At 43.6% G+C, this 25762-nt stretch overlaps 1 protein-coding gene across 2 annotated transcripts in view; it reads left to right on the top strand.

The window, feature by feature from the left end:
• Positions 1 to 14750, top strand: part of stxbp5a (syntaxin binding protein 5a (tomosyn)) — an 87186-nt gene extending 72436 nt beyond the window's left edge. Inside the window, exons 16-27 of one of the 2 annotated variants that reach the window (XM_053445871.1) lie at positions 1136 to 1317; positions 1716 to 1841; positions 2081 to 2232; positions 4207 to 4269; positions 6208 to 6261; positions 8164 to 8213; positions 9281 to 9563; positions 10159 to 10528; positions 11377 to 11542; positions 11648 to 11759; positions 11874 to 12094; positions 12813 to 14750. In XM_053445871.1, coding sequence (XP_053301846.1) covers positions 1136 to 1317; positions 1716 to 1841; positions 2081 to 2232; positions 4207 to 4269; positions 6208 to 6261; positions 8164 to 8213; positions 9281 to 9563; positions 10159 to 10528; positions 11377 to 11542; positions 11648 to 11759; positions 11874 to 12094; positions 12813 to 12854 — 1821 coding nt within the window. In that variant the 3' untranslated portion in view covers positions 12855 to 14750. Of the gene's footprint in view, positions 1 to 1135; positions 1318 to 1715; positions 1842 to 2080; positions 2233 to 4206; positions 4270 to 6207; positions 6262 to 8163; positions 8215 to 9280; positions 9564 to 10158; positions 10529 to 11376; positions 11543 to 11647; positions 11760 to 11873; positions 12095 to 12812 lie in introns of both variants that reach the window. The other variant, XM_053445870.1, reaches the window with a different exon arrangement.
• Positions 14751 to 25762: the final 11012 nt, after the last annotated feature.

Genomic DNA, 25762 nt, shown 5'->3' with positions numbered 1-25762 from the left:
GTGTGTGTGTGTGTGTGTGTGTGTGTGTGTGTGTGTGTGTGTGTGTGTGTGTGTTTCTGCTGGGGTTCTTCAGAGCGTTGGAGTGTTAAACCAGCAAGATACTTTATTTATTAATATAAAATGATATAATCCTTCATGGTTGTTTTCTCCGGACTTCACTGTGATCACCTGTCAATCAAAGCGATGTCCGTGGGCCGCACTGTGATGTGTTGATGAATTTGAATATTTTATTTTAACTCTTTAGCTCTTTTTTTTGTCTTTTCTAAACATTTAAATCTTCTGCTCATCCAAACGAACGAAGCCGAGAGCCAGAGGTTGTCTTGAATCTATCGGCGTCAGTGCCTTGCTTAGAGGCTCCTTGGCGTTAGCTGTCAGAGGAGATGTGCGCAGCCACGTCCCTTTCTGAAGTCGAGCAGTGTTCTGAGAGGTGACTGACCGGCGCTGAGGGGACGTGTCAGCAAGTTTCAGAACAATTATAGTTTTCTGAGTGTGTGAATGCGATGTGGATCAGGAGGAGATGAGCCGTGGTAGCGATGTGTGATTAGGAGAACGCCCCCCCCCCCCCCCCCCCCCCCCCCGCACAAGGTCAGACGCTGCTGGGTAACCTCGCAGAAACAAAGTTAGAGGTGGACAGGAGGCAGGCGGCAGTCAGGATCTGAAGAAGGGCACTGATTGCTCTTCACTCCCACATGTCAGCGGGGCTAATGAGAATGACGGAATGCACAAGGAGCTGTGTGTGTGTGTGTGTGTGTGTGTGTGTGTGTGTGTGTGTGTGTGTGTGTGTGTGTGTGTGTGTGTGTGTGTGTGTGTGTGTGTGTGTGTGTGTGTGTGTGTGTGTGTGTGTGTGTGTGTGTGTGTGTGTGTGAGGTGTGTCAATGCGAAGGTGGAGGTTATAGAGAAGTAGCTTTGAGTACGACTTGGAAGGAATGGAGTATTTCAGAAGTGGAGGACCTCTCTGACTCTCAATCTGCCTACACACACAAACACACACACACACAGTTCACGTCAAAGTGACATGACTTCTATACACCTTATATGTTCCAGATTTATCTTGTATACATTTTCTAATATCTTCTCTACTGTCAATCTCTTTGTGTGTGTGTGGGTGTGTGTGTGTGTGTGTGTGACTGCACAGCTACTTGAGGTGCGTATGCAGTACGAGCTGAACGACATAGAGTCTCCAGAAGGTGGGGGCGGAGGGGGGGAGCAGACGCCGGCGCTCCCGACACCCGGCGCCTCCCCTCAGACGAGCGGGCCGCCTTCCCACCCCTCCACCAGCAGCAACAACTCTGACGGAGGCAACATGCCCTGCCTCAAGTAAGAGACTCACACACACACACACACACACACACAGAAGCACTTACATTAGCCATCATAAGAACCAGGAGCGATTGCAAACCCATATTCACACACACATACACACATACACACACACACACACACACAGACACACAAGAGTCTTGCCTTTTGCCTCAAGCACACTTGCACGGACTTAGTCAGCGCCTGAAGCATTCTCAGCCTCAGCCTTCCCATCATCCCCTTGCCACCACTCATGCCAGGCCCTCAACACACAATCGCTTCAGAACGGCAGCTGCATCACTCGTTCTCTCTCTCTCTCCTCCCTCCCCCCCTCCCTCCCTCCCTTTCCTTTTTATTTTCTCCTCTTTCGTTTCTCTCTCTCTGTCTCGACCCCTGCCTGTCTCCTCTTCCTCCAGAGTGCGCAGTACCCCTCTGAAGCAGTCTGCAGGCTACCAGGTGGACTTGGTGGTCCAGTTAGTGTGGGTGAGCGGAGAGCCTCCCCAGCAGATCACAAGTCTGGCGCTCAATTCCTCCTACGGCCTGTAAGTACACTCACCGCAGCGTTGAGTCATAACTGGAATCTGACGGAAACCTATAATGCTAAAATATGAAGTCTTATAAGGAAAACACATGCAAAGTGGATGTGCATACATTTTTTTTAAATAGAAATATGGGATTTCAGTCGTCTTTTACCGATCCCTACATCTTTTTGCCTCCTCTCTGTCACTCCTCCTCCTCCTCCTCCTCCTCCTCCTCCTCCTCCTCCTCCTCCCCCTCCCAGAGTGGTGTTTGGCAACAGCAACGGTCTGGCAGTGGTGGACTACATCCAGAAGACGGTCGTGCTCAACTTGGGGACGGTCGAGCTTTACGGTGCCAACGACCCCTACCAGAGGCAGCCCCGGTCGCCAAGAAAGACGAGGCAGCCGTCTGGAGGTAGGGAGGAGAACAGATAAGAGGGGAAAACTAATTATTCTTAACACACCCACTACCCGTTCGTTCTTTTACTTTGTTTCTGATCCAGTAAAACCACAATTCTTTCACTCAAACGCTGAGTGGCTGTACCCAAGATTTCCAAGTCACTCTGGCATGAGCAAAAGATAATTTATTGCTTTATACCCGTCATGATTTGTGCACAAACACGAAATGGCCCCTGAATTCAAAGTGCTGTCGTTTAGTTTGCAGAGGTTCACCCGCTCAGAAGAGAGGGATCAGCCATTTCTTATATTTGGTATTTCCTTAGACTTTCCTCTTTTTGTCGATGTCCAGCTACTAAAGCCGTTCATTTCACAAGGCCCTGCTTGTCTGTTCTTTCAGTAAGAACAAGAAGTAAACGTGCATGAGTCTAATGTCGTCACTTGCCCTAAAACAAAAAACTGTGTCTCAGCGTCTGACTAAGTTGAACCACGATTTCCAAGCCCTCCTCTTTGTCTTAAAGGCAAAACAAGCCATCAGGTAAAAATACACAGAACATCAAATATGATTTGTCAACTTTACAAAGCACGGTGAAACTCATGTCTTTTCTTTTCCTGTTTTTTTTAATCTAATTTTGATACAACTGAAAAAGTGCAGTTTATCACAAGGTTACTCCCTGGAATGATCTGAAAAGCAAAGTCAGATTTAGTATTCAGGTATTCACGGTTGTTTTCACTGATGTTCTGGGTCAAAATGATAATTAGTCTTTCATTGAACATCATAGCTTATTTGTTTTCTGCCCCTGGAGCTGAATAACGATGATTACTGAGACTCCGGCTACCTCCCAGGTCCGACCTCCCTGAGCCCAGTGTGAGAATGAATGAAGTCATAGAGCAGCGAAATGACGGCATCAGAACTTGACGAGGTTTCACACGACAACACGACAACACGCACGCCAACGCTGACTTTGGGCTTCGGTTGACTTTCTCTGTCATCACACATTTACACACACACACACAGACGCACACACAGACGCACACACACACACACTCTCACAGCCCATCCCTTGTGCACACATCGCCACTGCAGCTCCATACAGTCGCACCACTGATAGATAATCGGAGGCTTCGAGTATGGACACACTGCCACCATGGGTTAGAGGACGGGAGTGCAGCCCAGTAGACGATACCGCAGTGTCATGGTGATGCTCTGCCCACACTTCAGCTAAAGTAGATGCATGAATTAATAACGAGTGGATGCTGGCTGATTTCTTTTTGATGTTTGTGCACAAATATGCTTAGAAACGCCACACATGCACAAGCACGTGCACATGTAAACACACACACACACACACACACACACACGAGCATCTGGTGTCAGCGACTGGAGACCAGTGGGCTGGCACCTGTCAGAGCCGGGCGAGTTAAGCAGTAATCCGGCATCCAGCTGTGTGTCTCCGCCAGCAGGGTCTGCTGCGTGCTCGGCTTTCTGCCTCACAGGACAATGTCACACAAGCGTGCACGCTCCTACACAAACGTGCAGCCGGGCGGGGGGGGGGGGGGGGGGGGGAAATATGAGGAGAAACATTTAAGTTGCACTAAAAATCTTTTTTTTTGCATTAAATGTCATGTTTGCATTCGTTTGTTTGTTAATTTGTGTTAATTTGTGAGTTACGCAAACACTGCTCCACTGATTTACATGAAATGTGTGGAGGGGTGGGGAATGACCCCAAGGAAGAACACAATAAATATGGGCTTGGATCCACTTTCTCTAATAACACAGGACAGGGTGTTTTACCACATTTTCATTGATGATATTTAGGGGACCGATATTTGAACGTGTTCAACTAAGAATCTGTATCTAGTGGAATGTGGTTTCATTGTTGGGCCTTGGCAGAAGTGTGCACGTTACAGAGTCGATCTATTCTAAGTGTTAAATGCAGTTCTGTTGTTAATTTGCAATTGAACGGGTTGAACTGTGTGCTCTCCTCTGCAGGTCTATGTGACATCAACGAGGGCTCAGCCACATCAGAGGACCGCTGCAAGTCGCCTACTTCAGGTAACATGTCTCTCAGTGACTTATCAAGGGAAAAGTGTGTGTGGGGGGGGGGGGGCGGGGATACAAAAAGAGATTTCCTTATTTTTAGACACAAAACTCAAACAGAGAATCAAGCAACATTAAAACCTCTAATAGAATATATTTCAAAGCAAGAGAAGCATTCTTGGGGGAAGAAGATTAACGTTTCAATTGAGCCTCCGTTTTATTGACATCGTAGCTCAGTGTGTATAAATGCACTGTTTGAGTTCAATACTGTAAATGTAGGTATATTAAGAATATTTTCCCCATTTGTACTCACATTCTTTTACCACATTTCAGAGTTCAATTGACGGGAATAAATTAGTTTTAATCTCCGTCGGTGTCCTGGAGAACTGGGCTCTAGCCTGTGAACGTATCCGATCTATGATGCTAATTCAGCGTGGAAGCTCAGGATCATAAATTCAAGGAAACTGCAAAACAAAACTCTGCCTTCTGGTAGAGAAACACATTATTTTACATTAATCTGAGCAGTACTTAAGAAAATATTGAAACTAATGAAACAACTAAACCTTTATCACTTTGAAAGATGAGATGAATCAAAAATCTTACATGGACTGAGCAGAGATCATCTTTAAGTTTAACATTCATATTCAAATTTTACTTTAGGAAAAACAATATTTTCATTGTTTTATGTAACCTCCACCTCTAAAGGGGGATTATTTATGTGTTTGTTGATGAAGCAGCAGCTCATTGTGTTCCGCAGCAACAAGACGCTCTGTTGCCCTTTAACTCGCCTCCTTCTTAATCTACATCATTAGTTTTTCTGCTGAACGTGCTTGGGGAGAAAAGCCCGCATCCATCTCATTAGGTGTAACTTGGCATTAGCACGCGGGGAAAGGTCAGACAGAGAACAAATCTCAAAGTCTGAAGTCCTTCCACATATTCCCAGGTATGAGGACCGTCCCACTCACCCCCCCCCCCCCCATGTCTGCTGCCACCAGACTCATACATCTCTCTGCTCTGCATTATTCATCGGACAGAGAGAGAGATAAGGTGCCTTCCTGCAAAAAAAAAAGACTGTCTGCCTTTAAGAGTCACTTAGTCTCTGTGTTTTGCTGATGGCAGAAAATAATTTAAACTTGTTTTTTTGCAGCTTTTACCTTCAACAACAATTCTTTAAATAGTGTTATGAGCATTTTAAACAACTTAATCTTTTACAAGTGTCGATGCTGAACCATGTGCAGTAAAGATTTGCACTCTAAACATTAGTCTGTTTCTTGTGTTTCACTAGTAATGTACTTTCAATTATTAGAAACTTTGGTGGTTATGTTAACCTAGTAAAACAGGGAAGATTTGCTTCATTTGGTTTTTCACTTAAGGTTCAAACAATAGATTAGTTTATAAAGATGGACGATTCACTTCCACTACTTCCACCATCCAGAAGCCAAAACATCCCGAATACGAACTCCGCCATCTTGCACTGACTGCATCATTTAGATTCAGAGTCTGCGTAGTAGCGATCAGGGGGTGGAGCCACGTAATTAATATTAAACTTAAGCGATTTGATTTGTACTTTGACTTTGCAGTTAGGTCCATGTCCCATTGACTAACATGGAGGAGGCAGGGTTTACGACCTATACCACAGCCAACCACTAGGAGTTGATCGATTTGGCTTCACTTTTCAGAAGCAGTCATGTCGGTCATCTTTCTATACAGTCTATAGCACAAACCCATTAGAAACATCAATGGTAATAACATTAAAAGGGTTCAAAAATCCCCCTGGTTTGATTTCACCAACCAAATGTATTTATAATTAAATAATCAAAAGGGTGGTTTTGCTGCTGAGGACCAAATCAATTGACTCATCTTGCAGTGATAAGCTTGTGAGTAGTAATAAGCCCAAGGGTGTTTCTAACTGCACATTCACTGTACTTTACTTTCCTTCTTACGCCCCTAAAGTGTTGACGTCAAACAGCAATCTACAGCAATTCTACAATGGAGGTGGTAGAGGAGGTAAGATTGGCCAAAGACTTTCCTGAGAGGCTGTGCAGGCAGGACACACGCTCTCCAGATCTGTCCCCCCTCGTTTTGTTTCCCCTTCTGTCTTTGTCGTGGAGAAACTGTCTCTGTCGTGCGTGTCGTGGTCCCCACAGTGGGAAGAAATACACTCGCTTCTGTTGGCTTCTCTTCCACTATCTTCTGGTTCTGACTGTTTTTAGTCGTGACAAGTTGTAGTACTGTTAGCACTGATGTATACGTACGGACAGTAAAATAAACCTTAAGAACTAAAAGCTCCTGGAGCAGAAGCTAACGAGGAAGCAGCGTGGGACTTTAGCTGTCTATACAATACACCTTAGTGTTCTTATGCACACACTATGCATGCTACATGTATGTAGCACGAGTGTCAAACTGTAAATGTGCTTGCGTTTGGTATCTGTCCCGACGTGATTGTTCATAGTACAGTATGATGACACCTCAGTGCGGAGAGCAACTCATCTGTCAAACTGTGTGTCTTTGTGAACCTCCAGTGTGTTGTTGACTAAATTACTGTTAAATCCACTGTTTAATTCAAATCGAGCATTTTCTTTCAGTTCGAACGAGGGGATACAAAACGGCTGCTGCAATAGAGACGGGAATTCACGACTTAACCAGAAGCTGAGGATTCTTATTACAGGAGACATATTATGCTTTTTTAGTTTTTTCTCCCTGAGTATGTTCTATAGTTTTTTTTTGTCTATGTAAAAAATCTGCAAAGTTAGGCTTGAATAACGCGAAGCAAGCAGCTAGTCCGGCAAACCCACAATCGAAACCAGATAAAGCGAAAGCAAAGGCCCACATTTCCTATACGTGCTTTAAGAAATTGACCAATCACAACAGATTAGACTGGGCTTCATCAGTAGGGGTTGGGGCCTTAAAGAGACAGGCGCTAAAACCCAGAGTTTAAGACAGAGGCTGAAAAGAGGAGCTGCAGCATTGGACAGTTTGAGGAAAGTTGTAAATCTTTTCAACTGATAACCCATATTCAAATTAGTTATAGTTAAGATAAGTTTATCCACCTAGCTCTAAAAAAGGAAATGACCGGAGCTTTTAAAATTCTAAGGTGAAAACGGGTTATGTGGATAACAACAATCTATGAGTAAATAGAAAAACTGAATTAAATCAAATAGGAGCATCAGACATTGAAGAAAATCTTAAAATGGACACAAGCCTGCTTCATAGGGTATTCCTATTTTTATTTACTTAGGTTTTCATTTGGAGATTCATCTACTTTTTTCACGTACAGGCAGAGAAATAATAAGTAATATCCTCATCAATACCCTCAGTGAAAAATATGGATTCATCTGGGGATGGAGACGTGAAATGAGGTGATCATGGTCGGAATTTATACAGTAAACAAGTGTTGCCCAGAAAGTTTTGGTGAACTATATTCCAAGTTTACACAATCCACTTACGTGAGCTAGTAGATTTCCACAGTAACCTTTGACCATCTTTCCACCGTCTTCTTCCATCTGCTGTTCAGTATTTTCTGTTTCCTGTTTACCTCCCTGTTCTTGGTGCATGCTCCAGTGGCATGAGGGTCCTGAATGGCCGTACACTTTTTTCGATGTACCTCTTTTACCAGTCCTCTCTTCTAGGGCATTGTGCAACCAGAGGTCACCTCCTTTGTTGTGTCTGTCGCAGCATGCCTCTGTGAAACACGGGGTCGCCGTCACGCAGTGTCCTCTCCTGTGTTAAGCATTTTAGCCCGATGAAAAGATCCCCGGGCACTTTTTTCCGCAGCCTTTTTTTGTCGTTTTTTTTATGTATTCCAGCTTTATGCACAGTCCTATCCCAGTGCTAGTTATCTAGCTTTGCATGGCATCGTGTGTTAGCTTAGACGTGTGTTTGTAAAGAGGGATGTTCTCTTTTTTCCAGCAAAGATGTCACGGAAATTAAGCTTGCCTACTGAGCTAAAGCCAGACTTGGGTAAGCCCTAACTTCGTGCCTCCAAGCAATTTGTCTACAGTATATCTCTCTCACTCCGACTGGACTCCCATCACATTTATATGAGTCCAGTTTAAAAGGTTTCTAGCCTCAACACTGGCAAGCTATGCAGATGTTCTTCTAAGTTTGCATGAGACGAACGTAGCACTCACCTGATCTCTCAATGCTCCGGCATAAATTGGATGTGAAATTGTCTGCAGGACTCCCACCTTTTTGCCCTCGGTGGGGGGGTCTTTATTCGAGGTCAGTGGTGCTAAGATAAACTTTGCACACTCCATCTCACCGTAAGGCTTTCTGTAACTTTTGCAGCTTTCTCTTTTCTCTTCTGTGTCCTTCATGTCCTTCCTTTCTCTGTCCGATTGGTGCCTTTTACAAGTTTACCAAACATTTGGTCACTTTTTAAAAAGGAAAGAGACTTTTTCTTCTTCAGGGGTGTGCACCTTTTTTTCAGCAATACAATGCATGGAGCATTTGATCTGTCAGGGGTCAACGGGCCAAGACATCAACCTGAGTCCCAGTGTGTTACACCTGTTACCAAAGCACCTGAAAGCCAGTTATCTCATAGAACTACTGATTGAGGGGGAACCCTCAACCCTCATTTGCACCTTTTAAAAGGTGCAAATGCATGTTTGCACTGGATTTGTTTCTCTTGTGCAACAGACTATAGAGCCACTGTAAAATGGTAAATAGCAGTTAATTTGGTTTAAGGTGATGCCTCTTTTTTGACAGGTAAAATTATTAGATCAATCTTTCCTAGAGATTTACACACGCCATGTCTTTACCAACTGTTAAATAACCACTCTGTCCCTAATTTTCCTGGATCAACATTGTCGGTAGATCAGTCTTTAATAGATACAGATGTTACACAGCTGGTATGTCTTTGGTTTGCGTAAAATGTTAACCAAAACTAAATTATATGAACTCACTGCAAGCGCTACAATCTTACCCTGGTTTTTTATTTTGTATCTGCAGCACAGTGTCCACATTTGTGTTGTCTGTCTTGCAGTTGCATTGCAGGTGCTTTACTTCTCTTGTTTTCTTCCTTACTGTCCTCCTAACTGTATGCCCGCCGCGGGGTGCCAACCCATTAGACCACCGGGACAATTCCTTCAGCCGCTCTCGCTCCTCCAGCGTCACCAGCATCGACAAGGAAGCCCGGGAGGCCATCTGCTCCTTCCACTTCTGCGAGACCTTTGCCCGGAAGGGGGACAGCGCCCTGACACCTTGCCTGAATGTGGGCACGACCCTGGGAACCGTGCTGGCTCTGGCTCTCACATTGCCACCTGCTGGCGAGCAACGGCAGCTGCAGCCGGTTATCATTTCACCTACTGGTGGGTAATGGGATCGTGGAGGGAGGGGGAGATGGAAAATAGAGAAGTGTGTTGTGGCTCTGATAAATGAACAGATGGACGAATTAATAAAATGTAAAAAACCTGTAATTAGAAGTATCACATTCTATTCTAAACAATACATAGTTGTGTTTAGCTTTCCTTCTGTGTTTCTAAATAGTAGAAAATGTTTTTATCTAATCTTTTCTAGGCCTAAAAAACTAGATGGAAGTATTTAATTTTCATCCACATTTTTAATTTGTCCACTGAGGTATTGCAAAAAAATTTGCTCCTTTGCTGCCACCAATTGGTGTTTAGTAAAATTGCATTAAACTGAGCAATTACCTGGCCCTACATTCTGAGGTAAACAGAGGTTTGGTCCGGCCTTGGACTCAAACAAAAATAAAGATCCATTTATCAAAACACTTGATGATAAACAAAGGGAGGATATAGTTTTATACTGTAAGAAACCATTATTTTTTACAAACCCTATAATAACTGTCCATCTGATATTATTGTTAAAGGGTTTCCACATATCAGCAGGCCTGTGGAAAAATGTTTTAAATCTCAGTTTCCCTCTTTTCCTTCTGTTCACCAGGCATGCTGGTGCGACTGAAGGGCAGCATCATGCGGATGGCTATCCTGGACTCCACAGGGTCCGTGCTGCCCCCCCCGTTCGAGCCTTGGTTCGAACCTAACGTCACCGTAGACGGCGAGGAGCGAGAGAAGGTCCGTAAGCGCCGGCCCGTCTCCGTGTCCCCTTCCACCTCGCAGGACCTCAACGAGAGCCAGTACGCCGTGGTGTGTTCGGAGAAGCAGGCCAAGGTCATCTCCCTGCCCTCGCAGACCTGCATCCACAAACACAGCATCACGGAGACGTCGTTCATCCTGCGGGCGGACGTGGTGCAGATGAACCTGGGCGTGTGTCTGGCTTGTTTCTGCGCCAACGGCCACATCATGACCCTCAGGTGAGAGACGTCGGTCTGCATCAAAGATCAGGCAGGAATAGTGGGTTATCAATGAATGTATCAATCAAAGTCAGTGTGAATAGATCATGGTCATAGTATTACAGGGTTCGTACGGTCATGGAAAACCTGGAAAAGTCATGGAAAAAAATAATCTCCCAAAAGTTTTGGAAAAGAACTTTGTTATATTCATATTTTCATGCCGTTCATTTACGCTGAGTTTTAAATAATTCATATTAAAGAAATAGGCTAAAAATATAAGCAGGCATACTTGGGTTTGGGTCATTAAAGGTATACTGTATGCCTTGGAATTCTAATTGTTAGTTTAAATACTACATTTTGTCACTTTTTCGCGAATACACCTAGATTTCACAAAATGTTCGGTTATGGAAATTGGGTTTAAAGTTATTGAAGAGTCATGGAAAGCCATTGGTCAAAATGTGTAAGAACCCTGGTATTAGATTTAAGTAGATGTGAATGTATGTTTTATAGTTTATCCAGTAAGTGGTATCACTCTTGAAGAAAATAGAGTTGGAAGGTGTATTTGCCGGTGTTGGTCAGTATTATAAGGAGGCGTGGCTGTGGCTGAGGGGGTAGAGCGTTCATCCTCCAACCAGAAGGTCGGCGGTTTGATCCCAGTCTTCAAGATGTCGGTTAGCTCTGCTTTAACACTGTCGTGAATCTAACTTTAAGACAGAGCAGCCTTCTGTGTGGGTGTCTGATAGAGCAAGGGTGTCCAGCTGTCTGTCGGTCTTTGTGTTTGTGTGTTTGCCTCTAAAGGAAATGTTTTATTGACCCAAAAATAAAGTGTTCATTCGTACATCATCTGTATTCCTGTGTCCCGTGTCCAGTTTGCCGGGCCTGAGACCGCTCATGGATGTCAACTACCTGCCTTTGACGGACATGCGGATAGCCAGGACGTTCTGCTTCACAAACCTCGGTCAGGCCATGTACCTCTGCTCCCCCACCGAGGTTCAGAGGATCACCTACAGTCAGGACACCTGTGAAAACCTGCAGGTCAGTCAACACGTTACTGTAGATGTTTGTGGATTTGTTTGAAACACAAAAGCTGCAGATTGTAATGCATGGAAAACTTTTCCTAATAACGTGTTGATGTTGCAGGAGATGCTGGGTGAACTTTTCACACCAGTAGAAACACCAGAGGCTCCCAACAGAGGGTTCTTCAAAGGCCTCTTCGGGGGAGGAGCGCAGTCACTGGACAGAGAGGAGCTCTGTACGTCTAACAAACACCCTCCCACATATTCAGCAGTTCAATCCCATGTTGGTGTAAAGTTTCATCCCCACGTCTCTTCTGTTCCCCCCCCCTCCTTTTACTCCTCCCTCTCAGTCGGCGAGATATCATCTGGAAAGGCGTCTCGAGGCCTGGCCCAGCACATCCCAGGCCCCGGTGGCCTCGAGGGTATGAAGGGGGCGGCCTCCGGTGTGGTCGGGGACCTGGCACGCGCCCGAATAGCGCTGGACGAAAGAGGCCAAAAGCTGGGAGAGCTGGACGAGAGGACGGCTGCCATGATGGCCAGTGCAGACTCCTTCTCCAAACACGCCCATGACGTAAGAGAAAAGGCTGTCGGGGTTAAATTGTGGAGAGTTTGCAGCAGGAAGCCCGCATGTCACAGCTAAATGGAAAATGGTCTGTTTTTATATTTAGTCAGTTCTAGTCTTGATGACCACTTACAGGTGATTGCCATTCACCCATTCACACACACATGCCTACACTGCTTTTATGGGCTGCACTTTTTCTATGAGGGCCATTTCGGGATTCAGTATCTTGCCCAAGGACACTTCGGTGTGTAGTTTGGTTAATGGTATTTCACTTGTTAAAGTTTCAGCTCTGATTTGAGCATCAGACGTTACAATAGTTTTTATGAAGAGGTTAAGACTTGTTGAGCCCACAAGAGGGAAACTGGATCACTGTGTGTGTGTTTTTTTAATCATAGAAATAATGAAATAATATTAGCAATGAATGATTTGCAGATATATTAGTCAGTTGTACTATTTACCCACTAGAGGGCAGTATGTGCCTGTGGAAAGTTCAAAGTACTTCAGATTAAGGATTTAAGATGAGGAAATATGATCTGATTCTGAACTAAATTCATAATTTGAATTTTTACCCAAATTTACGCAAGAATATTAGACTTTTATGAATTGTAAAGTTGGTTGTTGATCCTGTTTAATCCCTGAATTAATCATTAGAATCTTGGATTGTGAAACACAGTTTTTTAAGTTTTCCTCATGCATATTCTCTCTCCTACATTTCCTATGTTTACAGATGATGCTGAAGTGCAAGGACAAGAAATGGTACCAGATCTGATCAGCACCAGGGGAGGAGCAGAGCTCCGCGGACCAGGCTTTCACCATTCATCGGCTCATTCGGACTCACCGTGACCCCGCCCTCCCCCACCCGTCCATTCACCGGTCCCTCCGAGCCTTCTCCACCGGGACACTTGGGATTTTCTTCCCTAGCACAATGTTGAACACTGTTCTTACCTCAGTCTGAAGGTGGAACTGAGGGGGAGACGGAGGAGAAGGACGACCTCAGAGGGATCAGATAAATGGTGTCTTTTTTTATTTTATGTTCTCGTCTCTTTACCCGGTTTGGCGAGCGCACCTGGAGACTCTTCATCGCCATTCGCCGAAAGCATCCTTTAACCGTTTTTCTCCACCTCCGGGAGCCTCTGGTGGGCGGGATTCGAACCGACGAACACAGCCGAGAAAAGACAAGGCACCTAGTGAAGAAACAAAAGACTACAAAAAAATTATTAAAATGTAAAAAAGAAGGAAAAATAATCTAAATACAACATTATATATATACATAAATCTAATAAATGTGCAATGCTGTATCCACTTCCAAGTGACAAGTACAAAAGAATGGGATAACTCACTGAGGAGACAGGAGCGGGGTGGGAGGCCCGAAAGGAGGCGGCGTCCGAGATCCACAGGAAGTGCTCCGACAGCGACGCCTCCTCTATGCAGAGAGTCGCAGGGATAGAGCGACTTCCTCTGATGTACACTGGATATCTCGTCATCTCACTCAACCTCTAGACTCTCCTCTGTATCTTACAAACGTTCATATCGTTACCGACAGTGTGTGTGTGTGCGTGTGTGTGTTCATTTCTATTTTCTCGCCATTCCTCTATTTGTTATCTGTTGTTTTGTTTATTTCCGCTCCGTCTGTATTTTCGGACAAATCTCTTATTTTTCTATCGTTGTGAAAGTGGATGATGTTTGATTTGTTGAAAAAAAGATGTTCATTTGTGGCTTTTTGTCAAAACAACACCGATTTATTTTCTCCTAATGAAAAGGGCTGGAATCTCAAAGGAGGGCAAGGATATAAAAGGCATATGTATCATTTAGTGCTCACTGGGAAAAGCGTATAAGCGACTCACTTTAATTGTTTACCGGAGGATTTAGATTATCTGATGTTATGGAAAAGAATCCACAGTCTGCGAGAGGGAGCGTACACATGCTGATGGGATCAGTATTAAAGACGCTGAAAGTCCAGCTAGATTTGTTGGTTTACAATTTCTGGATATTTATGTGTGTTCGTTATATATGCAGGAGAGCAGAGACGTGGATGTGTGATCTGTGATACTTCAGTTGTCTATGTGAGAAAGTTGTGCGTGTGTGCGATTTCCTTTTACCTATTTATTTATCGAGGTGCAAGAGGACAATGGTTCGGTGTCAGAAAAACGTCCACCTCCATCAATATCTCGTTTCTATGTTCCAGATGTGGTGTATCTCTCTGTCTACCAGGCTTTTAACCTTTATTTGTATATAAGTAAATAGTTTGACAATCTAAGACCAACCGGAAAGTACATGTCAAGGTTGCTGCAGCGACGTTAAAAAAAAAAATGAAAAAAAAAAAAAAAGAGGAGAGAGGCCATATTTTTTCTGACGCCAAAGAGTTGCTTTAGCTTTTCCATTGCACTATCGTTTGGCTTCTCCGCTCCACGGGGTCGCGTGTTATTCCGCATGGCTTCGTCCCCGCGGAGTGCGGACCCTCTTCTGGGAGTGCTTCTCATCTTCATCAACCTCTTTTCAGGGTTTCGAGGAAAAACGGGAGCAAGTTGCAATGGAACTCAGCCATTTTATAGAAACATTGTGTCACATGTTTGTCGTGAGATGTAACACTTGGACAAATGTTTCGTGTTTTAAAAAAGTGGCCTAACTGTTGGTCGATGACGAGGCTCTCCCCCCCCCCCCCAGCCACCCCCCCAAACAGAAACCTGATCCATTCCACTGCAGCCCAGACACATGACTTACGGTATTCACCTACGTGTGTGTGTGTGTGGGTGTATGTGTGTGTTTATATGCCTGTCTCTCAGTGTTAGGCTGTGTTTTCATTTAAGTTAAGTGATATTATTTAAGAGATGTTTTGTTTAATAATTGATGTTGATGTCCTCGCCAGTCTGTGTCCAGTTGAGTGTCTAGTTACACTAAAGCCACCAGTGATGACAAAAACAAAGCGAGTACAGTCCGCGTTAGATGATCTAGACGACGACCTCTGAATTCTGGTTTAATTGATCTTCTCCATACGTTCGGGCTTCATCCACATGCTTCTCCTTTTTCGGCCTTTGACCTCTGGCATGTCTCTTCCTCCGCTGCTGGCTCCATCTTTCTCATGGCTACAGATATGGCCTTCTGTGTTCCGTAAGCGTCGTAGTGTGGATGTTGGTAGGTATAGATCTGTCCCCCCCCCCCCCCCCCCCCCCCAAATGGTGAAGAAGAGGCCCAAAAACATGATTCGGGACAAATAGAGGTCAACCCTGAACACCCGGTCAGTGTCTCTTCCTTCCCACCGTACTGTTACGTGTTTCTTGTTTTGTTTTTTTTACTTTTCCAATGTTATATTTATTTTTATTCATTTTTTATATTTGTGTTGAGTGACTTTGTGTCTCCTCCATACACTACAGTATGCAGTATTCTCCGCCCCAATACAATCCACACACTCACACAAACAAGAGGGAGTCCTGTCAATCTGCCATATGCCGTCTTCTGTCCCCCCGGATTCAACAGTTATCAGTGAGTTGCAGTATTTTTCTCATTGTAGCCAATTTTTCTTGTACAGTTTTATGCAACTTTCACATGGATGTTTATGACTTTGTCTGCTGCCACAACAATTTAGAAATTCTGTAGATAGAGATTACTGTGCAATGGAAAAATAAAAGTGGAAAATGTATTTTTTTGTCGTAAAGCATCTTTAAAAAAAAAAAGAATCTTATATTTGAAGTTCACGTGCAAACATGAATATTTACCTCCTTTCACATGAAATAAAAAAACATGTTTCTGCTTTGTAATATTAGGGATGACAACAAGAGAGTATTGACAAGTGTAAATACTGTACATTTAGATAATGCTGAGAATGGGAGTTGCAATATTGCATCTGTACACTAGATGGCAGCAGAAGCGTACATTTGCTTTTTTAGACTGAGCAAACAAAACATGGAAGGAGATAGAAAAAGTGATGTAATGCTACAGGCCTGATGGGAAATATCAAGGTGATCTAACAAGATGATATTGGACTTTGTCCCTCATCTGTTCTATTTCTCAATTTAAAGAATAATATCTGTCATTGTATAAGCTTGCTTTTTGAGCTTAGGGGGTCGGTGCTTTGTCTCGACTGCATCGCCTCTTTTCCCAGAGCAACACAATCCTGTATCGATCCCACTAAGTGGCTTCCAAATGTCATCTCTGGTTTCTTGGAGATCTCGACACAGGTGGCGCTCTTAGGGGTCACCTATTTTCTGAAATGCAAGGTCTATTCCAGTCGTGGCTGATTTTCCTCAGTTTTTCTGCTTGAATTACAGACAACATGGAGGTAAATGTTGTGTCAGCCACAGGAAACAGTCGTCTTCTTACACCAAGAGGCCTTTTCTCCTGTTTTTCCACTTAGCTGTCGAACAATAGACCTCTACCTCGAGCGATAGACCTCTTGAATCAGAGATACAATTGTGCTAATCTCAGTCAAGCTGCCAATTCAGGTCAGTGAATCCGTCCCGCGCTGTGTGTGCAGGGACTTAACGCTGTGGATCATTTACTGCTGCCTGCTTCCAGCTTGGTCGATGACTTCCTGTGGAAAGACGGGTTTACAGAGTGTAAACGTATGTTGTCACTTAATGCTTCCTGGCATCATGTGTGACTCAAGCCCAGTGACTTGGACGAGGAATTCAATGTGGAATAATCAGTCCAGGCATAAAACTGAAGAATGGAATAGATTTTCTTTTCTTACCCTTATTGGTTTATAAGCCAACATATAAACCTTTATTTGTAATTAACACTGTTTGCTGGCTAGAGGAACAAAGCAGACCCGTACTGGAAATCGTTTCTATATCTGCTTTATGATCGATTGGACTGAAATCAGATATACAATAGATCCATGAGGTGATCGTCTGGAAAAACTGGCAACACACAAATTTAGTTTGTTCAAAATTGAGAAGACAAATTCCATGAACACAATTGATAACTTCAGCTGAGTTAAATTTTAGTTTTTAAGTTGATTCAACCTTTTCTTATTTCATTGAAGCTGCATTGTTTTCGAACCTTTAAGTCTGTAAAATTGTCATTTGATCTACAAATCAGATTTGAGGACAAATTCACCATCTGCCATTATTCTACCGTGTAAAACTTCACTTCTTATTCTTCTTTTCTAAACATAGGGGTATCAAATTATTTTATCTGGCCATTTGTAAAGAAGATTTTTATACAAAATCCAACATGTTAAATCCACAATTCAAAATTAATAATTTGCCAAAAGGAGAATAACACAATACCACAATGCTTTCATACATGAACCTGTTCTGACTCCACTCCTCTCTCTCTTCTCACATGATGGATGGGGGTTATGGGCCCGTGGCTCGAAAAAACATTCCTTCTTTACATAAACAAAACTGTCAGATAAAGTGGTGTCATCATTTTATTAGGAGGAGGGCATGTGTTTTTCTTTAACGATCAGCTCCTTGGGCTTCTAAAGGCTGGAGGGGAGAAGATGAGGGGAGAGTGGGAGATGGAGGAGGAGGAGGAGGAGGAGGTGAGGTGAGGGGGAAAGAAAACATCACATTGATTTGTTCAATTTGACTGAGGACATGAAGAGAAGGTCACGAGGGAGAAATGTTTGGTGATGTATCCCGGTTGAACCGCTGACCTTGTTAGCGCACGCACAAACACACACAGATACAGGCTATGGGCGATGCACGAGCCGAGCCGAGCCGAGCCGAGCACGCGCCGCTCAGCAAATGACACGTAAGAGTGTCACCGTTGCTGTGGCGACTGGAAACACGTTCTGACCCTGAGCCACGTCGGCAGTGTGGCGGGGGAGGGGGGGGGGGGGGGGGGGGGGTGCACGGGAGGAGAGCGAGGGTTTAAATAGACCTCTCGTAAATATAAGATGTTTTATAGTTTTTTCACACTGTATTATATTTAAAGGTTGTACTGTATAATACTCTTTGCCACTAGATGTCGCACTAGCACGTCAAGCCAGAACCAAAAACCAGAGAAGTTCAATTATTTCACTATATCCATCACAAAGAAGATCGTTTTGACTGTGATGTGAATATTTCAAATTGCATGAAATTTACAATCTTTAAAAATATAAAACATACAATGAGTTATAACAGGCAAAGACTGACTGACTAAACAAATGATATTACCTGCTGTTGATGGTTAACGAAAACTGAAGCTACCATTTCAACTTTGGTTTCCTGGATTAAAAAGACCAAAATCCATCCAATCTGACGGCATCACGATGCATTGTGGGAAACAACATGGGGTATAAATAGCTTCAGTTAACATTCACGCAGCCCTACAATATGGCGAACTCCCCACCCGGTGCACTATATAGTGATTAGTGGGCGATTTGGGACACAGCCCTTTGAAGGGTCCTGGCAGCTGAAGTTCACAGGCGTCACTGAGAACATCCATCATGGCTGCGTGAGCCAGGTTCAGTGCTGGGTGCTAGTTATCAGGACACTTAATGGAACCCAGCCATGGGTGTCACCGGGGGGTGGGTTAGATTCACCTGCTGTGATCAGGGCCATTTAGCTGCAGTCGTTTATATATAAATATATATATCAGCTTTTAATTATATATAATACTTCATGTCGGGTGCTGTAGTTTGCTGTAAGATGTTGGAGTTTGGATTTACACACATGTGGATGACGTGTGTACAACACTAAGGTGAGCTTCAGCTGTTTGGAGTGTGTCTGTTGAATTCACTGACCCCTGCACAGTGCTGGTCTGTGGTTACAGTCTTCTGGGTTGTTCAATCAGAGCCTGTGATGCATTTGTGTCTGTTGGCTGCTAATTTCTGCTTTTGCTCTACTCAACTAAAAGAAGTGTTGTGGTTTGTGTTGATGTCGGGTTTAATTTTATTTAATTTTGGGAGTTTTTCTGCCTTGACTGGAGTTAAAACTGTAGAGGGTCGGGCTGGAGGATACAATAAATGAATATTTTCACTTAAGTCATTATTTCTTTTTACGTTCAAAGACTAATGTTTGCTCCTGAATGAAGGTTTTTGTTTAAAACAAGCAAATAATCAGATTATTAAATGTCTCTGGATACTGTTTTATCTCCAGTCCTGTCAGGATAAATGCAGCATTCCTCCCTGTGCTGCTGCTGAAACCGACTTTCACTTTCTGCTGCACAAGCGTCTTTTCTCCTGTAATCAAGAGGCAGAACGTGGCTTTTTAGTCAAGGCTCATTTAAATACATATGTTTGTTTGGTGTAACTGTGCCCTGTTAACTTCTAGGCTGCACATAATGGGGGAATGTGCGAGAAGGATCATTTGCTTCAATCTGTCAAGCTAAGAAACATCTGTTTGGGAAATGAGAGGAAGATCATCTTGTGGTGTGTGTGTGTGTGTGTTTTAGGGTTGTTTTTATGTTCTGCTGGGGACTATAATTGGAATATACACCAAGGATTTGTCAAACATTGAGTTTCCCATGGTTGGAGATGCCTTTATGAGGGTTAGGACTTGGTTTTTAAGGGTCAGGGGGAAGCATTTATTTGTGATATTTAGACGTTAAAGAACCAGGGAATGTTTAATGTCACTGTCCCCCACAGGGATGGTGAAAAGTGTGTGGCTGGAGGGAGAAGGCATGGGTGTGGTTGAAAGTCTGACCATGTAATTTTGAAATGGCTCCAGCTCAGTTCCTCGCTCCCTGGTGGAGTGAACGGTCTGAGGAGTGGGTGATTGTTGGTCACATGCTCTCCTGTCTGCCTCTGGAAAAACGTCATTGATCCAATTCGAGTTATGTAGAAAAAAAAGTCAAATTAAATACAACCCCAACAAGTGCTCACTTTTCGACCTTCTGCAGAGAGGGGAGAGGAATGCAAGCAAAATATAGACGAGGAATTCCTACCATCACAAAATGGCTGCCATCCAAACCCTCAGCCTGCGCCACCAATTTCAGTTTGTTGTAATTTGTGGTTCAGAAATACCACAACACTAATAAACACAAATTGAGGCTGTGTGTATGTGTGTGTATAAAGATATATATAGAATTACAACAAGCAGATGGCAGATGGCCATGGAAGAATACTTTTTTTCCCTGTCACGTCTTGCCTTGGATGTCGCTGTCATGTTGTAGCTGATATATTTTTATCACTCCATAATCTGTTCTTTATCAAATCATAATCTCCAAACGATCCTCACACAGTAGCTGGAGACTTTATTCTCCATGATTGAGAGGCCTATCCTTCCAGAAAGGGACTATTTCCAGTTCGATAACACAGTGGCTCATAAAAACGAAATGAATTCAGTGTGGTTTGATTTCGGCGTCAAATGAAGTGACGAGAGTTTTTTATGATTTGTCTTGTGCTTTATTAAAAAGAAAAAAGATGTGTGTGCCACTTGCGTCGATCTGTGCGAGGATTTGATTTGTGTCTGTAAAATATTGAATTCTGTTTAGGAGGGTGCTGCTTCTGGAGAGGGAGCGTTTCAATATGCGAGGCATGCCGTGTGTTTTTAGAATAAAAGGGATGAAACTTTAATGGCTGGTTTGAAAGCTCGGCTCTGTGCTGCAGCGGCGAGCACCAGATAATTTGACTGCATGGGATCGTTCCGCCGAGTTGTGCCATCATTAACCCGTAACTGCATTCAAGAGAGTTGCGGCTTCTTTTTAATCATATATGTAATTAATTTTTACTGCCTGCTTTTAATTATTGCTTTTTTTATGTTGTGTTGTGACTGGATGTGGATTAATATGAAGAGGAGCATTCTCTACAGAGCACGCTTTATATACTTAAAATTACATCTGAGAAAGGGATGGACACTCCGAGGGGCAGCAACAGCAACATCTGGCAACCGCTGTCCTTTCTCCTATAATCTATATTGGATCATACCAGGAGATCTGATCTGGTTGTTGCACCTTATCAATAATTGACAATATCAGTGAGGTTTCTGTTTATATATCCTGTGCAGCAACAAGAGACCGTCCATATTACTCAGGTTAGTGTGTGGAAGGACATTGTTTGTTGAAGCGCAGCAACGCTTACTGCACCGCTGAGCCCCATTTGGTGTGAAGAACGGTAAGATGTGTGCAGAGTAACAAATACCCGCGCTCCTTCTCAAATATTTGTTCAATATTCCCCCGGAGACCCATAATCCTCCGGTTCAGGCCAAGGGTGCTTGTGGGAGTAATAAATACTCATGATCCTTATCTAGGCCACTCAGATCCCCCTGTCTCAGGAAGAGAGTGGGTTATCATTTCTCTTTAGACCCAGCGCTCATCTGTCCAGAATGTAAACGCCTGTAATTTCCCAACTGGGAACAATGGGGAGGTTTAAGAGCCGTCGCTTCGTGCGGGTTGCTGCAGAGCCTCATCATTAATGACGATCAAATTCAGGAACATGCATGAAGCCGTTTATCCTTAGTTTCTTTTTTTTACCATTCGCAGAATGAAGACTCAAATAGGGATGTTTAATTAACTCACATTAGCTGTCCAGGTATGTCGGAAGTGTTCTTGAGGATAATTATGGCATAATGGGGAATGGTTAAAAATAGACACTAACCTGTTCCCCCCCGAGGTGCCCTTTTATCAAAATGCCATAAAACCAATCACCAACTGGGAGGGAACCCATTCATTGTCCTAATTTGTCCACCCAAGGTCACGCTGTTCCAAATCCGGAGGGTAACTTGCTGTCTGGGCAACCTGTGGTCTTTGAGGTCGGGGAGGGCTGTAATCAGCGCGGCCTCTGTTTTACTCTGCTGCTCGTGGAAGCAACCATTAGGAGCAGTTTGACTCGTTCCCTCACCGAGCCGCGGTGACACGCTCGTCCTTCCAGAGGTGTGGTCCTGAGGAAACAGCGAGACGACCGGGGAGCTGTCTCTATAATTTACTTGACAAATTGCTTGACATGGATTTTTGGTTGGAAGTCAACGTGTTCATTTTTTTCCACCTTCTACTAGTTGTGTCTGTTTTTAGAAGTACAACGAGTCGAAAAACATTTTATCATTTGACCAAAACTCTTGATGATTTTACACCAAAGTTAAATGATTTGAACAGGGATTTTTTTTTTAGAGTTCTCCTTGATTCCTTTCTCTCAAGCACTGATGGAAGTTTTCCGGGGACTCTAAGTTTGATGGACGGGCTGAGGCTTTCTTTAAACTTTTAATGTGAGAGAGGCCGACCGATGCAGCCGTGACCTTCTGCTTTAATAACACACAATGCAGGCGACAAACTGAAGACATCAACTGACCTTCAAGACGTCTGAGTAATAAGAGGCGTCAGAACTAAACACTAAACCTATAATGTCAATCACGTTGTATCGTCAAACAAAATCTCACTTTGCCTCATATCCATGATGCTTCATATCGCTTTTCACTGAACCCTGAGCACCTGATGCATCATGGGAGCACAGGATACCTAAATTATTGTGAGGTTAAAAAACTTTACACCATTTGCTATGTGTTATTAGTTTGAATACATCTCCCTAAAGTGAGCATTAAACAGACATATGAATGATCAATATCTAAAGTGACTGCAATTTATACTATTTAAATAGGAACTAAACCTGTTCATAACCCTGGCATAACCTCTTCTTTGGTTGTTTAATGCTGGCTGACAAACGGCTATAAGGTGCATTACTGCCACCTTCTGGCAATGGCAATACTTTAACTTGATAACAAGTACTGGTAAAAACAAGCATAATGCAGTTTTTAATGTCTATTTGAAGAGCCGGTACCCATCCCTTCTACTAAATGGACCTGGTTGTTCTTAAGCAATGTGTTAAACTATTAATTTCTTTAATGGCCTCATACAATTGCCCCTTTAATATAGACTCACAAGTGTTGGTACACTCGGGGACATTATACTGCTCCTGTCTGCTCGGAATAGCACCCAGTCGACCCAGCGCCCCTGTTAACACGTCGGCCCAGTAAATTGCCTTGTTCTTCTGCTGCAGCAGTTTGTGATTAATGAAATAAATAAACCGTAAAAAAATGAACCAACTGAGCTGCTCAGCTCAGCGCCTTCACAAACGGGGGGGGGAAAGAGCCGGTCTGGAGCACGTGATCACTCCATAAAACACAAACCGCCAAGCACACAGCTTAGCCGCGCTCCTTTTTTATTCAATTATTCATCGCCGTGGAAAACAAATTGCCAGTATGTGGTGTGTGTGTGTGTTATCCTCCCACCGAGGGCCCACGCGTCTCCGGCAGAGGAGATCCCCCCCCCCCGCTGGAATTCCAGAGATTCAGACGCCTCGTTTTGGAATTTTTAAATGACTGCCTGGCAGCCGCCGGTGTTTCCACGGCAACCGTGTGATTGGGAAAGGCAATTTGAACTGGTGGCTGTGGGCGAGGAGAATGGAGCGCTGCCACGGGGACACGCTTTCACCCGCCGAGGGTTTACGTTTAAATGTGGGTCAATCATAAGCTTCTATTAAGTCTTCACCCTGGTGAGGCATATTAATTTGCATTTTGCTTCACTTGTGTTAATTTGCATTTGGCTTCACTTGGATTCCATTAAGGGCGGTGGGTTACTGGTGTGTGTGTGTGTGTGTGTGTGATGACTGGGTGACAGTGGGAAGCGGGGGGGGGGGGGGGGGGGGTAATATAGGAACTTCCAGTGCTTGCACACTAATGGAGGCAGATGTCATCCTGTACTCCGCTTGGCTTTTGATCACAGTTTTTCTGATCAGGCAGCTCATTTGTTCAATTTGACACGTGCAGGGAACGAGCTGCGCTAAGGGGAAAAGTACAGTGATGGTTTGCATCAACTGGCGCTTAGCACACGGATTTGATTGGACATTGTTGATTAATGCTGCCAGTATAGCTGCGGTGTGGTTGGTCTGGTCTGACGATCCAATCACAATCGGTGTGACTGTGTTTATTTCGGTCGCCAGTGAATTTTCAAAGCTTCCAAAATTAAACGATTTCTATATTCTATAACATTTCTTGGTAATTTCTGTGACTTGCAGCTTTCCTTTTATGTATTTATGTGAGCTATAGGTCGTGTAATTATATGCTTTAATTCAAATTAATGAATAAGATTACACATTCAAGAAAGAACTGTAATTGCATCAAAAAAACGGAGATAAAATCTCTTTGAAGCTATCATGGACGGGTTTTATCAATCTCAGCGACACTGATCTGTTAAATGTGTCACTTATGACACAGTGCGCCTGTGAAGACATGAATATTTTATACCCATGTACCATTTCTGATGGCACGTTTCAAACCAGTGGGGGATTAGCAAACAGGCGGAGAGGAGCATCTGCATATCGGGTTATAAATCATACCACTATGGATGTTTTATAGTTGTGTGAAGCATTGTCACCTGAAGAGACACAAACACACACACACACACACACACACACACACACAATGAATCAATACATCAAGGCACAGATGTGTTTTAATGTATTGAGGCCAATTTGCTCAATCTACTGTGTTTGAGGATTTTTACACTATTAAGCAATTTTTTTTACTCTTCCGGTTACTTAGTAAATTATCCTTAAAGGTAATGATTCTATTTAAGTTTGTATTCATCTGTGTAATAACACAGTAGCTGAGATTTCTTAAAGACAGATAAGATAAATTAAACACACCATAATCAATGTGTCAGAAAGAGGCTATTTAATCAACATTTAAATAATGCATATTAATCACGGGGTCATACTTGATATTGGCAGTTACCCAATATTCAGGCTATTGAATAAGAAATGAGCAAAAAATATATTTCTACTTCTTCACGGCCTCATTCATCGACCCAACCCGAGTCCGGCCGGGTTCAGACAATATTCTTTTATTGATATTCAGGTTCCAGTGGGTTTGGTAATGTTGGCTTGAAAATCTGCAAGAATTGTAACCTGGGGCATTTTCTCTTTATTTACTCGAACAGAAAATAATTGCGATTGCATATTTCTGACATCACAGTGCGGCAGTTTTCTTCTCTAGTCTCCAAAATGCTTCTTTGGGAGATGCTGACCACACAGAGGAAGATGTTTCACCGATCAGGACAAAGCTCTTTACAACCACACATGCCAGCCGGAGACATACACAAATAGAGGCGGCAGACACACACACACACACACACACACACACACACACACACACACACTCACACACAAATCCTTGGTAATGGTAATGAATAGCTGTGTTACTCTAAACGGCGTCTCCAGAGGAATGGTTGTTATGAATGACGGGGTTGTGTGTGTGTGTTGTATCTCAGCACGAGCTCCTCACGGACTCTAACGTCCTCCCCAGTGGATCCGGAGCCGGGAGGAGCCGGTGTGCTTGCCTCAGCAGTAACACAGAGAGAGAAAGCAGGGGCGAGTTACGTGAGCGACCGATTCTCTGCTTCTATTCATGGAAATGGAAGGATCAGGTTTCCAGCATGAAGGAGCCTCTTCTCTGCAGCAGTTCTTCATGTTTCACCAGCAGGAGGAAGATCATCGACAACCACAAACACAAGATGCATAAGCTTTGGTTATCGTGACTCCGTTAAATCTGTCGTTAAAAGATTTCAAAGTGGAAAACAGATGTGATGGAGTGACTACAGGGAGGTTTCTTCAACCGGAGGATCCAGGTACAATCTCACTTGTCAAGGCCAGATGCTTTTCAAGGTTGATTTAACAGTCGAGTTGACCAAGAAAGATGCTCCTACCCAAGGATTCCTCTCGCTTGTTTGCCAAAACCTTACCTCACCGCCGAATTACCGTCTACAGAACGTGTCTCCCCCCCCCCGGGCAAAACAACACTCAGTCGAGCTGAAGCCATT

This window comes from Pleuronectes platessa, chromosome 17 (assembly GCF_947347685.1).
Source record: "Pleuronectes platessa chromosome 17, fPlePla1.1, whole genome shotgun sequence".
NCBI classification, from domain to species: Eukaryota; Metazoa; Chordata; class Actinopteri; order Pleuronectiformes; family Pleuronectidae; genus Pleuronectes; species Pleuronectes platessa.
This window is presented reverse-complemented; position numbering and strand designations above follow the sequence as displayed.